Here is a 20360-nt window from a genome sequence, read left to right as displayed (position 1 = left end):
GCAGCTACACCTTACATATATCTTTCGGGGACATTGTAGAAAACGCGCTATTAAGGGTATAGCTATTCAATGTTTCTCACATGAAATTCTAGTAAGAGTGTTCCATATCAGTGTGAGAGAGGCAGAAAACAAGGAATGACGGATAGAGAGGTTAACCGGATTACCTGTCCAGTTTGCTTTACTCTGCACTGAGGAATGGGGTACCGGCAGAAAATATTAGGAAAATGGAAGGCAAAATTTAACCAAATCTGTCCGCACATTACAGTTCATTCCATTAGTCCCAATGCGTTAAAAAACACACTAGAGTTTTTAGTGGAGTTAGGGCTACTGTCAGCTTTGACAAAGGACCAGTGATTCTGGTTTCAGCGAATGGACGGCTGTCAATTTTGTCGAGCGCTGTGCTGAACTCTCATCTTTGCCCACAACATCGAGTAGAATGAGACCGAAGGTTCCGAATCGTCTACTTGCACCCACAAACTTCACCTTCTGGGCTTCTGGACATTCCTATGAGGAGCCAATAGCCATAAGAAAATAATACTCCAAGCGATAGACGATAAATAAGAGTTATCTTCCATCGTGGTAAGCCGTGCGGGACGCAGAGCTTTAGGTGAAGATCCATGGAACAAAGACGCTGGTTCGTAAAGACCGCCCAATCCCATTAGGCCAATGTAAGCTCGTGTACAAGTGAGTGGAACTTTCACCGCTGCATCTGCTCTTTACGCGGGGATCACAACGAAATCGGCGCAGTAATGAGCAGATTGAGCGGCTGCATCCTGGCTAGAAGCCTCCCTTATGCACTGAAATATGTGGAAGGGTATCTAATAGCGCTTCTTGGCAGGTTTTTGTAAGGTCTGTTTCGAAACTGCTTGGTGTCTGGAGAATTTCTGCTAAGAGCACATACCTTGAGCAGTAATCAGCTTTCATTCTGGAATCGCTGTATCTTGCACAACGTATTCAATTGGAAGCGAACTACCTGCATAATTTAGTCAATTAAAATGCCAATTAGAGATCGTGAACCAGCCGCCACCGCCAACTATCCCACCTGCGGCTATGTGGTCAGAGACAAATGTAGAAGTTACAAGAGACACGGCAGCGCATTCACCGAGATATCCTTTATTCCTTGACAGACAGTCGCAAAAAAGAAATTAATTGCTTTGAAGTTAAAATTACTTCGATAACATTAGTGCTCGTAATTTTCTGGCTACTTTGCCCTCTTGGTTGCTTTTGTTGACCTGCGGGTACGTGCAACATTAACCCGAAAGGTTATAAGCCCTGACTTGGGTAGTTATGAAAAATAGAGCAAGATGAGGTGAATTCACGATTTCCAAATTATGAAACATTGGCAAGATATAAGATATAATTTATGTTATTTGAGAGAGCAATGGTTCATTACCCTCTTTTGAGGAAGTGCTTGAGGATATCGGAACTAACTGGGCCGCTGGCCTCAAAAAGTTTGCGTGCAGGAAAAAAAATTCATGTAAAGCAAACAACACGAAATTGAAACTAACAAGAGAACGAGCAACAGTTTAGTAAACCAATCCTTTTCGTACCGCATCCTTCACTTGAGTTCCTTCGTTCTATCGTTCTGCCAACAATGTAATCTTACAACAAACCCTGGTATCCAACATCTAGCCCGTACTAGAACCTCAAGAAAACCGGACTAGATAGGACATGACAACGTTAATGTGACTCTTTCTGGGATGTTTTAGTCTCTAGCTTCCTTGCCATTGCAGGAAAGGGTAACGTCCGAGTACACATAAGGGCGCAGGTCGGCACGCAAACTATCAAATGGAGGATAGGAAAAAGAAAAACGAGACTGAGGTCACCCCTCGCTCCCTACGGCCCGAAGCTCAAATAGAATAATCATCATCATCATCATTATCAACAACAACAACAACAACAACGTCGAATCATTGAAAGTAACTGGTGCGGAAGAAATGACAAAGAAGAACGACGCCGACGCCCGCTCTCGTGCGCTGCCTCACGAGGCTCAGATGGCACAGGTAAACCTTGCGCGTGCTTTAGAACACGGCGCTGCACCGGTCAACGCACCCAACGTCATCGGAGTTAACCGTCTCCTTCCCGGCTGCGGATCCGCATTACCGCTATAGCATCACTGTCCTATAAGGCGCCTTCGTCGATGTTACTCGTCCCACGTTCGGAAGCGGCCAAAGGCGACGACCCTTCCATGCCCAGCAGCTTGGCCAAGGAGGACGCTCTTCCAGCGCACCCGGACCGTGTGGACAAGGACGAGGAACGCGCCTGCGACATCTGCGCAAGACATCCGTGGAGCACCGAGTGCGACCTGCTCACTCGTATGGATGTCAAGGGCGCCCTGTATCACCGCAGCACCCAGCATTCACTATGCACCGTGCCTGGAGCCCGGCACCACGCAGTGGTCGTATCCAGGGACGCCGGACGGATCCTGATCTACAGGTACAGACCAATTTGGTGTTTCTTATGTCAGATCTAGGGCACTTGCCAACAAAATAAGTGGGAAGACCGAATAATTGTATTTCAGTACTATGACGAAAATTATACTCGTGGTTTGTTTCGGCACATGAAAAAAAGCATATATATATATATATATTGCATTGCCTTGCAAAAAGAGGAATGGCTGTAGCTATAGCATTTACTTGCCACGTAGCGGAATTATCAGTTCAGTTTCCCTACTAACACAAATGATAGCTGTCGCAATGCATGACACTTGCGCTGTATCTTTGTAGCTTCTTGTCACATTGATTAGCCAACGCGTCCAAGCTTTTGCCAAGCTTCGGCTTTGCCACTTCCATTTGGGTTCCTGTTTACCTGTATATACACATTGCATGTCCCGCCGTGGTTGTTCAGTGGCCATGGTGTTGGGCTGCTGAGCACGAGGTCACGGGATCGAATCCCGGCCACGGCTTCCGCATTTTGATGGGGGCGAAATGCGAAAGCACCCGTGTAGTTAGATTTAAGTGCACGCTAAAGAGACCCCAGGTCGTCAAAATTTCCGCAGTCCTCCACTACGGCGTGACTCATAATGAGAAAGTTTTTTTGGCACGTTAAACCCCATAATTTTTAACTTCGCAGGCGTGCATTCTCGGTTTTTCGTTCTTTAATGTTTTCCTTCGCCCACCTCGGGCTAACGAAGAATATTGGAATCGAAATTGCTTTAAGCATGTGACATTCTTCTCGGGAGCGTTTGAAAGACTTCACAATTTTTCTAACAAAACTTTCTTAGCGTGCTACGGTCGTGCCATTGGTCCTTCTTACGTAGAGGGCACAAGGATAAATCTTCGGTTTACTCGTCCTCAATACAGTGGAAGAATGATGAGTATAGTCTGAAGTATATTCACTTAGCTTTGCAGGAGATATCCTTTGCAATTTCAGCCAATCCCGAATCGAGAAGTGGTGGACAGCTATAAAATACATTGCACTAGTCAATAATATATATATATATATATATATATATATATATATATATATATATATATATATATATATATATCCTGTATATGCTATACATGGAGATATACCAACAATGGTTCGCTTTGTCGCGAAGTCCCACAAAATAATTCTTTCTCCTATGGCAGGTTGTTTCCGCCCAGTGAAGCTGGCAGCACGGTGGTGCACGCCCGGATCGCGGCAGAACGACGACAAGATGCGCCCGTCGGTTCCTAGGGAGAGAGAGAGAGAAGCGGCCGTCTTCTAGCAGCGCCCTCTCTCGGCTGTTGCTGCAGAACAACAGCAGGGAGCCGCACACTCACGACGGCTGCGGCTATCGCTGGAGCACGCGAAGCATTGAGTAGAGGCCGCAGAGGGTTTAACGGCGCCCTTTCGCTGCATCATTGACAATGAAGCAGCGATGCGGCGGCCCCGCTGGCGGCAGCACCGAACTTTTTTGTTTTCCAATTTTTGCGATTTTTTTTAATTAATTGTGTGAACGTAATATGGTTGCAGGCGTTTGAAATACACTTTATCATTATTGAAATGTGTTGGCGTGTCGACTCTTTCAGCATGATTGTAGTGCGCGATGATGAAAGGCAAAATGAAATGAGCCCTGTATGCTAAGTTATTTCTCACTCACATTTTGTTTCCCCCTTAAATTACTACGGAGAATGTTTAAGGTATCGTAATCAGTTTAAAGGCTACAACATGACCTTGGCAATACAAAGTGATCTGATGAATTCCAAGCCAGAGAAATGCAATTGTTCGAGTGCTTGGTGCGAATGTACTGAAATGGAATCGAAATCGCGCGAGCATAGGAACCGCGGCATTTGGTCGTAACTAGGTATTTATAAAGGTGCCATAATTCAGCACTCCTCTTAAGGGCTTATTTGGGAAAGTGCAACAAAACGCGAACATACCCTCGTATGATGAGAAATGTGTTCGGATCTCTGTTTCCTATAAGGGACTTGTAAAACCTCTATCTCGTTCTTGCAGGCACTAAAGATACTGGTATCCGAGGTACACAATTGCGTCACGAGGGTCCGCATAGGTCGACGAAAATTCGTGTGCAGTAATGCACTGTTCAGTTTGTCGTTGATGCCATATTCAATGAGCCGCTCATGACTACGCACATTAGCGAACGAGGAGCATTGAAGTTGTTTTTTTTTACCGGGGAAGCTGTTTTTGACACTTCCACAAATTTGGAATCCATGACGAAGTTGCGGTGAGTAATTCTGTCATGATCACCATCGTTCCATAGTGAAAATAAGGGCTTCGCTAGAAACAATTACCCTATTTCGTATGTGCCGGTTATCAGTCTGGAAACTTGCATGGTATTATGCTGAGACCAGCAATACCCCACGAGGCATCCGTTTTTTTTCGCAATGTGGTGAGCAATAAACATCCATCTCTAAGGGCAATAAGTTAAGCTAAGCCAATGTCAAAAGAGAGATATTATTTCTAATTTAACGACATGTATACTATCTTCCTGATTAGGGCCTCGATAGGAGTTATGCTCAACTCAATGAAAAGCTACGCGCTATTATTATAACAGGATTAAGTTAAAAGGGCGATACACACTCGCAATACAAAACTGAGAACAACGAATTAAAATTGTGCACAAGCAACGCAAATGTTAGAGCCCATGTGTAGAGAAGCTTCAGCCAATCATTGTGTATTAAATGCTTATGTAGCATTGGCGACGCGCACAACCTTTATAATACGCAAGGTGAAATATCGTGCACTCTATATGTTTATGCAATGCATCGCTCACAAGCTATGCCGGAATGCAAGCTCTAAATCAGGCGGATACAGAGTGTGAGACTTTCACGCAGTGATTCCACGAGAATGAAGTCGTTGTATGATAATTGTCGAGGTACGAATGACGATGACAGTCGCATTCACATGTACGATATGTGTACGATATGTGTACGATGTACGATACACATATGGCTCCAGTTAACTTCTTCGCACAGCTTGTGTCGTTGTGGCGCATACCCATTCTGTAGGGTTCGCCCAGAGTAGGCACACAGCCCCTGACACATTCCGAATGGCTAAATCGAAGGAAGTAGATGTAAAAGCCTGTTAAATGTAAGGCGCTATTCAATAAACCGCTCGATGTAGTTTACAAAAACCAATTAGCCGACATTCTAGGTTGAGGTTTTAGGCAATAATTTTTTTTTCTATTATGCAGGAAGAGATGAACTTATTGGGGCAATTCCTTTTGTTGAGCATACACAGGCTGTTGTATAAGCTCCTTTGTGGTACTTACATTCGGCGGACTAATAAGCTTTATAGTTATCTGCACCGTAACCGACCCAGCGCCCACAACAGTAGAAGAAGAGGAAGAAGTTGTAGCAGCAGTGGTCACGAGAAATAGTACTCAGCAAAATAGACATTTCAAATACCATATCTTGGCCATTTCGATTTGCAATGGGACTATAAATGCTGTCCCAAACGTAAATTGGTAGTCGCCCTCACAAAATTGCGCTGTCGTATTTCACCATTAATATTTATTCACACAGGTCTGGTGTCTTTCCTCTAATGCGCCATCTGCAAGGAACCTGAGTACAGTGATAAATATTTATTAACCTGCAATTAATTTATGAGCCAGAAGAAAAACATTTCGAAATGCCATTCCGAAAATTAAGCCATCGTTGTTAACACGGGCAATATTTTCTCCTTCGGGGCGTTACATAGCTTTTAGTCACAGGAACATATGCATGGCGTCTTCGAATTCCTTCGTGACAACAGGAGAATGCCTGTTTAAGTTAATCGCTTATTATTTAATATTTCACAAAAGTGCGGTTCGACAGTTAATACAATTTATTGCATTGACATTTCCGATTATTTTACAAAGCAGACTTTTTCCTCTGTAGAAAACTAAGTGTCTCTCAACTTACCTTGTCAACGTCAATTCCTCGTACGGCTTCAACCTTACCCTGATATTTATTCTCGCTCTAGCAATTCCTATCTGCCCCCATCCGTTTAACCGCCGACTTCTTGTGCAATCCCTACAAGCGGGCACGCGTTATGGTAGAGGGAGCGACCAAGCAACCAAGCCAAACATGGGAGGCTAGGCAAAAAAACCGTCAGCTTAAAGCATAGAATTGGTGCAACACAATATTAGAGAATTACAAATATCAGTTCCAAGACACTCAAGTACGATGGAAGCAAGCGTTTTCTGGAAGCCTGTTATTTGTCTATAGTGCGCGTCTCGTGTTGCACGCGATTTGATTTCTCATAATGCGAAAGTGCTAGGTAGTTTCTCTTGTAACAAGCGGAAAGAAAAGAAGATGAAATATTGTTGACTTTGTTCCACTTTTGTGATAAATATCATACTGTGGGCGTCCCAAGCCTCATATGCGTATTCAACTATCAGTCTTAATAGGATTTCGTGAGGTATTCACTTCGTGTCTGGCGAAGTGTAAAGTTCGTTTAATGGAGGTCAGCCTTTTGTTAGCTTTGCCGGAAAAGATAATAGTACCCATTGTCCAGGTTAAACCTGACTATACGTACTTGTAATCTTACTTTCTGTATTTCTTACTCTTGTAATGTGTACGCGTAATTGAACATCTAATGTTACTGTGTTGTTGTTATTCGTATTTGACTTTCGATAATCTTGAATGGAAAGCTTAGCGCAGAAAAGAACTCTGTCCTTTCTCTCTGTGAAGAAGGATGACAAGCGAAGCTGTGTATGTGCGTCCCTTAATGGCGAACTGCACCTCCGCCGCGGGTCAGCCCGACATTGCACTGTCTTCGGGATCGGCTCACGTATAGGGAGTGCTGAACGCCTGCGTCACCTCCACCTAGAGTCGGACTGGCATTGCACTATCTTCGGGATTTTTTCTACACGAGGACACCACTCGACACCGCGGGAAGGACGCCACGCTTGCGGCCTTTGCCCTTTCAGGTCACTGTTACCTGGGCAGTGTGCTGCGGCCTGCTTGACTCGTCTTAGCTTGCTTCGGTTGCTAAGCCTTGTCCGAGTCCAACATCATCGTGTTTGACGCCCAATCTTCACGCTGTGAATTAGTTCACCTGCCGGCCAAAGGCAAACACCTCCTGGTTGACAGACTTTTACTGTGCTGCACACACTGGAGTACCCGACTCGTCTTGGCTTGTACCTAATTCTCGGCCTCTGGACTTGCGACAGTTGACGCCTGGTATTCCAGCCTTGGATGAAAATGACCTTCTCATCTGGCAACATGACTCTCCCGTCACGACAGATGGTCTGCGCAGTACCGGATATAAGCGTCAGTCTGTCACTAGCCGGTAAGGGCTCGTCACCGCGGGAAGGATGCCAGGCCTACGGCCTCGGCTCTTTCAGGTAGGTTACTTGAATAGTGCTTCTTGTATAAGAAATAGCAACCGTTGCTTCCTTGCGTTATCGTGCCCACCAGAGCTTAGGGGTATACTGAAGCGACTCTTATGTTGTGCGTATGTATGTAGTGCCATGCGTAAACTTTTATTATTGCAAGCGGGTGATGTAGAATCAAATCCTGGTCCTATGAATAAGTCGGAGGCCGACGCACTCGCTCTTGCCCTGATGAAATACGTGATCTCAAGGAAAGTTACGAAGCTTTACTTTCTAAACATGCTACTGCCGAGATCGAAATTGAACAGCTGAAGGGTAAAGTAGAAATGCTTGAAAAAGCCAATGTTGCACGTCTTGCAGACGGGGCTGGTGCGGATGCTGGCGCCCTTCGTGTAATGTCTGACAAAATGAAAGCGGTTGACAACTAAATTAAAAGTTTAGATACCAAGGTGAATTCCCTGGAAGAAATCAATGCTTCTCTGTCTCTGGCTGCACCTTCTGATTCGGTTGACGTTTTACGTGACGTGACGAACCAGCTGTCGAAAATTACGAATAGGTGTGATGATGCGGAAACTAGGTTGCGCCGGTCTAACCTTCTTTCTTTTGGCCTAGATGATGACCCCAATGAGAATTGGGCAGCCTCAGACGATACGGTAGTAAAGTTTTGTTCCGATCACCTAGGCATTTCCATAACGAGTTCGCAATTAGAGCGAGTGGACAGGCCGGGCAAACTTATCAAGGATAAACGAAGGCCTATCATTGCCAAGTTTACCTTTTTCAAAGACAAAGAACATATTTTGTCAAATGCACGTAAGCTTAAGGGATCCACTTTTTACACAGCGAAGATTTTTCTATGACAACGCGACAAGCGCGCCGGAAGCTTCTGGAATACGCAAAGGCCCAAAACAAAGCTTCCAAGCTATCCGTAGATAAGCTTCGCATTGATATTAATACCTACCTTTTTGATCCTTCTAGCAACGTAGTTGTGCTCTCTACGAGATAGCCTGAGGCTAACACGCGCCCGCCTAAGCGGAGTCGCTTAATGTAACCATCCTTATCTCTGTCTTACTGACATTCGAAGTCTGCGAATTGGTGCAGGTTTATAAGTAAGTTCTTGTGTTTTTTGTCTGGCTGTCAATAAAACAGTCTTAGCATTTTATTCTATCTTTTAGGTATTTTGCGCGTCATTGTTTTTCCCATTACCCGTGAATGTTCGCTTTCTTTAGTTATCATTACTATGTCATCACGTCATCCAGTTTTGTGCAATATCTCAGTGAGTATATCAGAAATTCCCCAGTGTGCATATCAGAAGCTCTTCTACACTCTGGCCTTTAAGGCATTATATAATTTTTTTTATATGTGTGTAAGTGAAACAACCTTTGCGTTTTCTTGAGTTTTATTTTTTTTTATTTCACTGTCTGTGAACTTTCGTGTTGTTAAGTAATCATGTACACGTCATGCATTTCTCACTTTTGTTTAATTTCTGAGCGTGTATCATACCAAGTTATGCGAAAATATTTGTTTTCGGAAACGGAAGTCACTAAGACGAGGCCAAAGATCTGTTGTCTTGGAAGTGGAATTTATATATATTCTGGCGTATGCTGGCATACTCAAAGTATGGACAAGACTGCGTGCGTGCTAACGCATTAAGAACCCACGGCGCACCACGCGCCAGTTCCCACACAATGCCTGGAGTAGCGCACGAGCAAAAAAAAAAGAACAAAAAGAACAAAAAACAAAGAATACGCGCCGCGGACAGGCAAAAACAAAGCAAAAGTGAAGGTGCGCGGGGCATGAGGAAGGGTGGATAGGTAGCAGAGCGGGTCCTCATAATGAATGAATAAAGCCTTTATTTTAAGGAAGGGGACGGCTCTAGGCCGCTGATGGGGATTAGGAGGGAAGGGAATGTGGGTACCCAGACTGTTGGCTGAAACACTTCTTCATCTCAGTCTGGGATCTTCCGCTTTATGCAGGCTCAGGTGCACGTTCAGTTCCGCCGCTCTCACATGGGCTGATCGACCCCCTCTACACTACTCGAAACAGGCCACTTTGTCTGCCATATGTCGCAATGGCTTTCTGTGTTTCAGGGTTAGTTTGTATTTTAATTCCTAGTGTTCTAATGTCTCCGTGTAGTAGATGCTGAATGTTGGATCTCCCTTGTGAAAAAGCTGCACAGCTCCAAATGAGGTGTTGCGGAGCTGTGCAGCTTTTTCACAAGGGAGATCCAACATTATAAAAACAAAGAAAAAACAAAGAGCGCTAGGGTGAGGAGGCACGGCGCGCCTCCTGTTTCTGTTGCCATGACAACGTAAACAATCTTGTGCGACGGTATTTTGCCAAAGTATCGCCCTCATGCTAGGGCCGTAACTGAAGGGGACCTTTGCGCTAGCGTCGAAAGAGCGTCTGCTCAAAAACAGCCAATCGTTGTCGTGCGGAGATTCACCCCTGGGCTATAAGAAGTTTCTCATTCATTTAAAATATGTGCCAAATCTGCTGTGCCCACCCAGTCCTTCGCAGGCGGTATGTCTGCGCGGCCACGCACATGAATACGTCGTTGCTGTATTGATTACTTTGACCTATCATCGGAAGAGAAAATTTGTACTATCATGTGTGCAGGTATCCCATTTGGCGGAACAGTGGAAGATATGCTAGAAGTGACTGTAGTATTCATCGTCGTTGGCGATAATGCAAGCGCCCGACGCCCCTTGTAACGGCTTTTACAAACAGGGCATTCATCCAAGTGCGCGTTCCAGTTTCATACAATAGCCCTCATCGTGTGTAATACAGCGCGCCAACGCATTTCCTTCATCCTTGGAAAAAACTGATAAATGGAAAAGAAAAGCAACCCGTTTCGCGCGCATGGCACGCAGAGAGAGAGAGAGAGAGAGAGAGAGAGAGATGAAAAGGGAGAAGGCGCTCGGACTTCTCGGTGTGCGAACGCCCTCGATGCACTGAGCGCCTGCACATGGGCAATGACAGCAATGTCGGCACGCCATATGTCCGCGTACATTTGAATTCTCAACGACTGCGCCAGGCACGTAAACGCTTGTTGCAGCGATGTGCGGTGTCTGCTTGCACCTTGGTGTCTGTGTATGCGTGTCTTATTTTTGGCATCACAAGTCAACTACACTGAACGGTACGTTTTAGCAAAGATGTTTTCCGTAAATAGCTCATGATAAGGCTAACGCATACCGTAGCGCGAACCGGCTGCATGTAGTGTAGGTGACTCGTGCTATTGTCTATTTGTCGTTTACATGAATTGATAACGCGCTCTTGCTCTCGCTTCTACTATACGGAATGCTTTACGGCAAGCGACCGCTCACGCTTGTTGATTTTAGCGTCATAGTTGATGTGCGTAAAAAATAAAATACACAATGTTTTACCTTGATACTGAGTAGCACTTAGCGCATTGTGTTGAGCAGCCAGTGTGGGTAGACGTCGATTCGTGGCGCTCGATCTGGCCGCCGTGAACGCGGCGCTGCGTGTGTTGTGAAATTATATTGATGCGCTTTACGTACATACCTCGAAATTGTGTTAGCGTGAGGAATTTTCAAACGCCAGATAGGTATAGTTAAATAAATGCTAGCATACTCGGATGAAAGGCGTGTTTGCGGGTCATTCATCAGCAGTGGGTGCGCTGCCGTTATCGTATAGGGCAAAAGTAGCAGTATTTATGAGGTTCCCCGCAAGCAGACTAAATATATGCAGCCGCAAATGCTTTTTTAGCACGAAACCTACGACAAGCTTAGTCACTCGCAGCTTTGCAACTTCGCCGAAAAAATTATACCACAATAAATTAGTCGCTCGGGGAAGCACCTTCACGCGTTTCAAACTGAAGGCATTGGGTCTGGCGATAGTTGGAAGATCTCGTTTCTTTTATTTTTTTTTTGGGGGGGGGGGTCGCTTTATCAACAGTTTAGCAGCAGGAGTTATTTTCCGGGCTATTTGAAAAGCGTTAAGCGCCTTTCGATGGTTCGGCTTTATGCAGTTTACGCGCTGTTATTCACTAGGCAGCTGCTGGCGCAGATTCGCATTTTGACAATCGTCCATGGTATCAAGCCCTTATCGTGCGTAATAAGTGTTCGGGTTTTCATTACTGTTGCATTTAGTTCCTTCGTCTCGGACAGACTGTTTACTACTACATGCGCAGCACAAAAAAAGAGCCAGATTAACCATTTGGTATAGTCTTTTCTTAATAGATGACGCACAGATTATCCAACTAATTTAGTGTACACTGCACTTGTTCTATCCTTATCAACACACCAAAGAGAGGGTAAGATGTTTTAGCTGATAAGTAACCTTGGGCGCTATAGCGTAAAAATATTCCAAGCTTTTCTATTCCATTTCTGCAATCGGCCCTTCGCGATTGGTTAAAAACTTTTTTGGACAACCCCCCGTGCACTTCAGCTGTCTATCACGCGGCATCACGGAAACCGCGATAGCTCCCCCATCTGATATGACGTGTACACGCTGATTATGCATGATTTGACGGAACAAAAGAAAAATAGCTATTTCTGATTCGACGTCTTTTCTCCATTAGCCCTCGGCTATTGGTGAAAAGTTTGCGGGCTGCACCCAATTCACCTGCCTGTCACGCGACGTCACGAAACCGCAAAAAGTCACTGCGTCAAAGTGGCGTGTACGCGTTAAAGAAGCATTAAAATGGCGAAAAAAACTGAATTTTCTTCTGAATAGCCGCAGGTTGCCCCATTCCGAAAGGAATAAAAGATGGCTGCGGCCGATCGCTCAGGCACTGGCTACTCGCACCTGCCGGAGAGCATGGGTTTATTTTCGTACAATAAATCTTTTTGCGTGGCCGTGTAACCTTTTCGAGCACTTTCGGCACGTTTACGACTTTGCCCTGCCAACTATTCTTTGCTGAGGATCCGTTTTAGCGGCATTCTTAACCTTACCTTGCATGCCGCCGCGATTTCCGACCAGCCACCTCAAGCTAAGGGAAAGCGGACCAATCGCAGACGCTGGCACTTGAGCGTGCTCCTCGATTCTTGTCAGCCAATTAGATAAGACAAGCCGCTCAATGTAGGTGTGGGATGTCGTGTCTGCCGAAGGACGAATCCCAACATAAAAATGTAACGACTCTTTAATCGACTAACGATGGCAGCGGACGGGCACACCAACGCTACGTTCGTCCCAGTAGCGGAAGGTAGAAAGCAGTCCTTCTCAGCCAGGCAGCCTGTTTTTATAGCCACCGTCGGTGACGTATACCTCGGATGACGCGGCGGTGGCGCCATGCTTTACCGGCCACGCACTCCAGCGTGCAGCTGTGTTATGCTGGGCCGGATGATAGGAAAACGGGAGGGTGCGCAGAAATATGCGCGAAGTGTGTCGCCACATAGGCAATGTTATTTGTTTTTCAAGCAAACAAAAGTGATCGCCTAAGAACGAGGACAGCGTTTGATTGGTCTGTCCAGAAAACTGTGCGGATGACCGCCCGACGCTTGCGTCGGCGGTTACGCAAATTTGACGTCAGGAGATTGGAATAAAAACATATTGGAATAGTTTTACGTTATAGGGCCCTAGGTAAACTTCAAAGACAGGGGGCTATAGTTATGGCATTTGGAGTAAATTACGCGTACAAGCGATCTGGAGTTTTATGAATGTGTTTTGAGAACAGAGAATTCATCCCCCGGCGCTGGGAAAACTGTGAACTCAACCGATATCAAATCTAGCAAAAGTTGAGTTTGGCGGGGAGGGGGCAGGGAGGGAGGGAGGACACCAAGCGCAGTAACATTTGTGTTGATGAATTACTGGCTTTTTGAAAATTCCCAACAGGAAGTGCTAGAAAGCCTTATTTGTTGGAACGGTTTCAAATGGAACAGATATATATATATATATATATATATATATATATATATATATATATATATATATATATATATATATATACATATATATATATATATATATATATATATATATATATATATATATATATATATATATATATATATATATATATATATATATATATATATATATATATATATATACAGGGGCAACCTATTAAAGTATGCGATATAGTCACAAGAAACTGAAACTTTTGTTGCAATGGTTCGGAAGAAACAGCTTCGCTGGAAATCGGGTTGTAATTCTCCGAAGGGCGCGCACATCTTCTGCCTTTATTTCTTGCGGATATTGCAAGTAATTTAGGTTGATTGTACTTCGTTGCGTAAAACCTATGCATACTATTACATAAACTGACCATGCATTTATCCTGTAGACTTAAACATCAAGTACAATGCTTTGTTTATTTGATAAAATTGTACCAAATGGTGATTTTTTTATGTGCGCTCTGTTGCCGCTACTGCGCGGGATCCGGGACCTCTGTGAGGCACAAAGTCAGACGTCGAATTCAAGTTGGAAGCGCCACAATTGAAGCACTCCAAAAGCCTAAACAACGTCTGCCAGTAGCCACCAGTACTCGGCCACTTCGACGAAGACGCCCGTGAGATGTGAAGCGCGCTTCTGCCGCCGGCGCTTCGCGGCATTCACGGGCACCACGCGAGCTTCTCTGCCTACGGATTCCGACCATATCGCGTTCTCCAACAGCCGCCCCTGGTAGTCTACGCAGCTGACAACCAATAAGTTGAGCATTCGCAGCCCTTTCGTACCCGTCGCTCGCTCTCACCTCTTCGCCGCTATTTCAACCCCACGCATCGTCGGCCCAGTGGTGCTACTGAGGCGGAAACGAGATTTCCGCAGTTCCGGAGGCAAGAACAGCGTCGTCATCGGCTCGTCGAAAGTCCGCACTTTTCGCCGGCTAATCTTATTGAAGTGTCCGTTGAAGGTCGTTAAAAACTTGATCTCATCGATACAGGTGTTGCACTATCTGTGATTATCGAAAAACCCTGTTGGTCCCTGCGTGAAGAGTAGATGACGCCTTCAGGAATATTACTTCACAGTGCCAGTGGGCATCACATTCAGCCAATGGCTCGGTGTACGGCTAGGGTGTTGATTCAATAGATTTTCTTGGTGGTCGAGTTCCTTGTGCTGAAGCTTTGCTGGGATGTTTTCTCGCACGATCATGCCATCATTGATAGTGCACGTGCCGCGGTCTAGTTAACCGTTCCATGTGACGTGAAGTCTCACTACTTGAAAGACCATGATAGCAGCATTTTCGTTGCTGCAGGCACTGGCTTACCTACTTACAGAGCCGTTCTTGTTCCTCTTTCATGTCCATCTCACTCTGATACGTGATCGTCCAATTTGCATCCGCTCATATCTTTAGTCGCCGCAATCCTCTATTGTTGCCGTTCGCTGTAGTCACCCATCGTCATCGCGCTGCCGAATTTTTCGTTTCTAACCCGTATTCATACCCTTTCACGTCGAGCTGCGGTGAGAAAATTGGTACTACTCAGTCCATGAGCGCTGTTGTTATTGTTTTGCTGCTACGGATAGCCTCCCTGTAGGGCTCAGCTGAACACGCTGACTCCCCATCTGGCGCCTGACCTATGTTTTTCACCGTTCCATTGATGGCGACCTTACTCCAGCTCACCGTACGGAGCTTCTCTCCCTTCCAGACGAATTTCGCCCACTTGCATAACGACGTGCGAGTTGCATCACACGTCTTTCCGACGAACGAGTACCGTTGCTCACCACATTTACATGGGGACTCACGCAACTTTGCGACAACGTCCGCACCGTGTGTCACCTGCTGAGCACTGCGTCATATCCCCGAGCAAGTAGAGAGCGTGCTTCGACACGCTATCATCAGCCCGTCCTGCAGCCCGTGGTCATCTGCTGTGGTGCTCATGCAGAAAAAGGACGACTCTATTCGATTCTACGTGGATTATTGCAGCCTCAACAAAATTACACCAATAGATGTGTGTCCACTCCCTGGTATTGATGACTCCCTCGATTGTGTGCATGGTGATCAATTATTTTCTTCCCTAGACTTACGGTTTGGCTATTGGCAAGTTCCGATGGCTGATACCGACCGTTCGAAGACAGCTTTCATATTTAAAGATGGCTAGTAGGAAGTCAAATTTATGCAATTTGGCCCGTGCAACGCGCTCGCGACATATGAACGGAGGTTGTCCTGATCTCTATGTAATTTCCAGAGAAAGCCTCTTGGCATCCTGCTTTTTGCCCGTACTGGAATCATAAGCGGACTAAATGGTAAGTGAGAAAGTCAATCTTTTTATCTCTGCAGTGTTTTATACCCCTGTCAAGCGGGCGAGTTAAGTGCACTTACAGAGAGTGCGCACGGTTTTAAGCGCAGTTTCCCAAATCTAAACCTCGCAAGCAGAGTGTGCTCGCAGAAGAGTGCACTCCGGTCGGAGTGCCTTCACGGAACGCACTTTGCTGGTCGAGTGCGTAGCCTCGCCACCAGCGGTTTCAACGATACAAGATGTGATGCATAGAAAAAGGACACAGAAGTTCATTCTAGCTGTTGAACAGCTTCTAACAAAATAATTGGAACAGAACTCGCTGTTGTTCTGTTCTAGCTGGATCAAATGCCGCCTCGTCGCACGCCACCATCTTGTTCTGGATTGGCTAGGCCTTCGTCTTGGCCGGCCATGACTTGTAACACTCTTATGATAAAAATATTTTCGTTTTTTGTTGAGTAAATATAGATTAAGATTGTTTTTTACGTATAATACAACTAAAGCAATCGCTTTTGAGAACGTTTTTTGATTTTAATCGACATCTTCAAAAAACCTGATTTTAGTCTGTCACCATTCTTTTAATGCAAGTGCGCTCTGTTTTACCGTTAAGAACCGCGTAGCCTGAAGGGTCACTCAAGGTCCCGAGGTGCAATCACTGCACATGCACTTAACTTGCCCGCTTGACAGGGGTATCAGTTTCTAGCTTCCTTGCTATAGCTTCAAAGCGTTTCTGGGTAAAGTCCGAGGACCCACAATGCCGCAGGTCGGTACACAAGATATTAATGGAGGAGAGGAAAGAGAAGAACGACACTGAGGTCACGCCCTCGCGCGTTCCTGCACAAAGTTCAGATGCAATGATGATCATCATCATCAATGTCGAATGAATTATTGAAAGGAACGGGTATGGAAAATATGAGAAAGAAGAATGACACCGAAGCCTCGCCCTCGCGCGCTGCTGCGCGAGTTCTCGTGCTTTCGAAAACGCCGCTGCACCGATCGACGCATCTAACGTCATCGCAGTTAACCGTCTCCTTCCCGGCTGCGGATCCTGCTTACCACCAGCATCGCTGTCCTGCAAGACGCCTTCGTTGATGGTACTCGTCTCACATTCAGAAGCGGCCAACAAGGAGGTGTCGTCCATGCCCAGCAGCTTGGCCATGGAGGGCGCTCTTCCAGCGTACCCGGACCGTGTGGACAAGGACGAGGAACGCGGCTGCGACAGCTGCGCAAGATATGGGCGGGGCACCGAGTGTGATCTGCTCACTCAGATGGATGTCAAGGGCGCCCTGTATCACTGGAGCACCAAGCGAGCACAATGCACCGTGCAAGGAGCCCGGCAACACGCTGTGGCCGTATCCAGGGACGCCGGTCGGCTCCTGATGTACAGGTACAGATCACTTTGGTGTTTCTTACGTCAGATCTACGGCACTTACCAACAAAATAAGTGGAAAAGCGGAATAATTTTATTTCAATACGATGAAGATTATATTAATGGTTTGTTTCGGCACATGAGACAAAGAGCGTTTATTTTTTTACATATTCTTGAAAAGAAGGAACGGCTGCAGCTACAGCATTTACTTGCCATGTAGCGGAATTATCAGTACAGTTTCGGTAGTAACACAAATGATGCCCATCGCAATGCATCATGTTATCACTGTATCTTTATGGCTTCTTATCGCAATCATTAGCCAACGTGCACAAGCTTTAGCCAAGCTTCGGCTTTGGCACTTTCATTTGGGTTCCTGTCTATTTGTGTATTTACTTCACATGCTTGGAGGCGTGCATTCTCCTTTATTTCTTAAATATTTTCCTTCGCCCACCTCAGGCTAACGAACATAATTGCAGGCGAAATTACTTGAAGAGAGACGTACCCCTAAAGAACGTTCTACGGGCAAGCATATCCACGCTTGAGGATGGTCTCGCGGAAATAGTACCGACTTCTGAAAGTAACGAAAAAGTGTCATACTGTGCGCAAAGCTCTGCAATACCTAATTGTATTGCACTGTAACTTCTTAGCAGCTCGTCGAAAGCATCATTTGTGGTGTTGTCCTGGCATGGTTACAATTGAGATTTTTCTAAGTAACTAAAGGTATCTACGTTCCCACCAATATGTGCCAATTCCTCTGTTATATATTATATGCCCGGCCTCTTCTACACGTACACTCTGGGAAGGTTTAAGAATAGAACTTTTTTAAAAACAAAACTTTGTTAGCGTACTAGGCTCATGTGATTAGGTTTTCTTGCGTAGAGGGCACAAGGATAAATTGTCGGTTTACTCGTCATGAATACTTTGGAAGAATGATGAGTATAGTCTGAAATATATTCCCTTAACTGTGCAGAAGATCGTTAGCAACTTCAGTCGAGCCTGAAACTGGAAGTGGTGGACTACTATAAAATGCAATGCATTAGTCATAAATGGATATGCTATACATGCGGATATACCAACAATGGATCTCCATGTGGCGCAGTCACACAACATCATTCTTTCTCCTATGGCAGGTTGCTCCCGCCCATGGTAGCTGGCAGTACGGTGGTGCGCGCCCGGAACGCGGCAGAACGACGACAGGATGCGCCCGTCGGTCCTTACAGCGTCGCACTTGCGGCGGACGTCTTCTAGGGAGCGCCCTCTCTCGGCTGTTGCTGCAGAACAACAGCAGGCAGCCGCACAGTCACGACTGCTGTGGCTTTGCGTCGACCACGTGAAGAATTCAGTAGAGGTCGCTAAGAGTTTAAAGACGCCCTTTCGCTGTCTCAGCGACAACGATGCAGCGAAGCTGTGGCCTCGCTGGCGGCAAGCACAAACTATCTTGCGGTCTATTTTTTTACGATTTTTAAACGTAATTGTGTGAATATTGTATGTTTCCATATGTTTGAAATACACTTTATATTTATTTAAGGGCGTTGCTGGTGTCTATTCTATCAACATGCTTGTTGTGTGCAGGAATGAAAGGCAAAATGAAATGAGCCCTGTGCTCTAATTCATTTCTCACTATCGTTGTGTTTCCCCCTTGAATAATTGTGGACAGCCTTTAGGAGAATGTAATCAGTTTGAAACCTAAGACTCGACCTTGGCAACACAGAGATCTGGTGCATGCCAAGCCAGACAAACAGTATTGTTCGAGTGCTTGGTTGAATCGAAATCACGCGAGCATAGGGTCCGCTACATGTAGTATTGGCGACGCGCACTATTGTATCTACCTTCAGATAGGCAACGCGAAATATCGTGCAATGTATATGTTTATGCAATGCATCGCTCACAAGATATGCCGGAATGAAAGCTCTAAATCAGGCGGATGCACAGTGTCAGACCCGCGCAGCGATGTCACGAGAATGACGCCGATGTATGAAAACTGTCTAGGTAGGAATGGCGATGACAGTCGCATTCATGGAGAGAAAGAGAGATGTACGATACACATCGTTTTCTATGTAACTTCTCTGCACAACTTGTGTCGTAGTGGCAGGTACCCATTCTGGAGGGTTTCGCTAGAGCAAGCACACAGCACGTGACACATTCTGAACCGCTAAATCGAAGAAAATAGAGTAGATCTAAATGCCAGGTAAACACAATATATAAAACCGGTCGGTGTGGTTTACAGAAACCTATGAGCCGACATTCTATGTTTGTGTTTTATGCAATAACATTATTTTTGTTATTATGCAGAAAAGAGATAAACTTACTGGCACTAACTTTTCGGTGAGCATACACGGGTTGTAGTATAAGCCTATTTGGGCTCCTTGCATTCAGCGGAACAATAAGCTTTATATAAACATCCGCGCCGTAACCGACCCAGCAACCGTAACAACAGAAGAAGAAGAAGAAGAAGAAATTGTAGCAGTAGTGGTCATGCGAAACAGGACTCAGCAAAACAGACATTTGAAATAACATATCTTAGCCATTTCCTTTTCCCATGGGATCACAAATGCTGTGCCAGCGTACATTGGAAATCGCCGTTACAAAATTGCACTGTCGTGTTTCGCCATTAAATTTAAGAAACAGCAGATATGGTCTGGCACATTTCCTTCAATGTCTCATCTGCAAAGAAACTGCAAACAATAATAAATATTTATTAACATGCCATTGATATTTTAGCCAGAGAAATCGAGTATTTCGAAATTTTATTCAGAAAATTAAGCGATGAATGTAAACACCAAAAACATTGTCTCCCTTGGGGCGTCTACATTGGTGTTTAGTCACAGGAACGTGTGCATGGCATCTTGGAATTACTTGGTGGCGCAAGCAGAATACCCGTTTAACCCGTTTACCCGTTTACCCGTTTATTTTATATTTGACAAAATTGAACGTCGATATTGTGTACATTTATTGCATCGACACTTCCAATTATTTCATATTTTCCCTAAGGAAAAATAATATGTCTTTTAACTTAGTTTGTGTACGTTAATTTCTTGTATGGTGTCAACTTTACCCTGATATTTATTCTTGCACTGTCCCCTCCTAATAAGGAAAAATAATATGTCTTTTAACT

General features: G+C 45.1%; 2 protein-coding genes across 2 annotated transcripts; both read left to right on the top strand.

Annotated features, from left to right (window-relative positions):
- Positions 1 to 2029: 2029 nt before the first annotated feature.
- LOC142570164 (uncharacterized) lies at positions 2030 to 3933 on the top strand. Its single transcript, XM_075678646.1, has 2 exons — positions 2030 to 2436; positions 3576 to 3933. The coding sequence occupies exons 1-2, from the start codon at positions 2141 to 2143 to the stop codon at positions 3661 to 3663; spliced, it is 384 nt and encodes a 127-aa protein (XP_075534761.1). The 5' UTR covers positions 2030 to 2140; the 3' UTR covers positions 3664 to 3933.
- Positions 3934 to 16858: 12925 nt separating this feature from the next.
- On the top strand, positions 16859 to 18776 carry LOC142570148 (uncharacterized). Its single transcript, XM_075678645.1, has 2 exons — positions 16859 to 17263; positions 18376 to 18776. Exons 1-2 carry the CDS (start codon positions 16968 to 16970, stop codon positions 18491 to 18493), a joined length of 414 nt encoding a protein of 137 aa, XP_075534760.1. The 5' UTR covers positions 16859 to 16967; the 3' UTR covers positions 18494 to 18776.
- The last annotated feature ends 1584 nt before the right edge of the window (positions 18777 to 20360 follow it).

Source organism: Dermacentor variabilis, chromosome 1, assembly GCF_050947875.1.
Source record: "Dermacentor variabilis isolate Ectoservices chromosome 1, ASM5094787v1, whole genome shotgun sequence".
Taxonomy (NCBI): Eukaryota; Metazoa; Arthropoda; class Arachnida; order Ixodida; family Ixodidae; genus Dermacentor; species Dermacentor variabilis.
This window is presented reverse-complemented; position numbering and strand designations above follow the sequence as displayed.

What these genes read in the sequence shown, in the direction of transcription:
- LOC142570164 (XM_075678646.1), top strand. Translation starts at nt 2,141, where the DNA reads ATGTTACTCGTCCCACGTTCGGAAGCGGCCAAAGGCGACGACCCTTCC. An exon ending in GGACGGATCCTGATCTACAG is followed by an intron (nt 2,437 to 3,575) that starts GTACAGACCAAT and finishes CTCCTATGGCAG; the next exon opens with GTTGTTTCCGCCCAGTGAAG.
- LOC142570148 (XM_075678645.1), top strand. Translation starts at nt 16,968, where the DNA reads ATGGTACTCGTCTCACATTCAGAAGCGGCCAACAAGGAGGTGTCGTCC. An exon ending in GGTCGGCTCCTGATGTACAG is followed by an intron (nt 17,264 to 18,375) that starts GTACAGATCACT and finishes CTCCTATGGCAG; the next exon opens with GTTGCTCCCGCCCATGGTAG.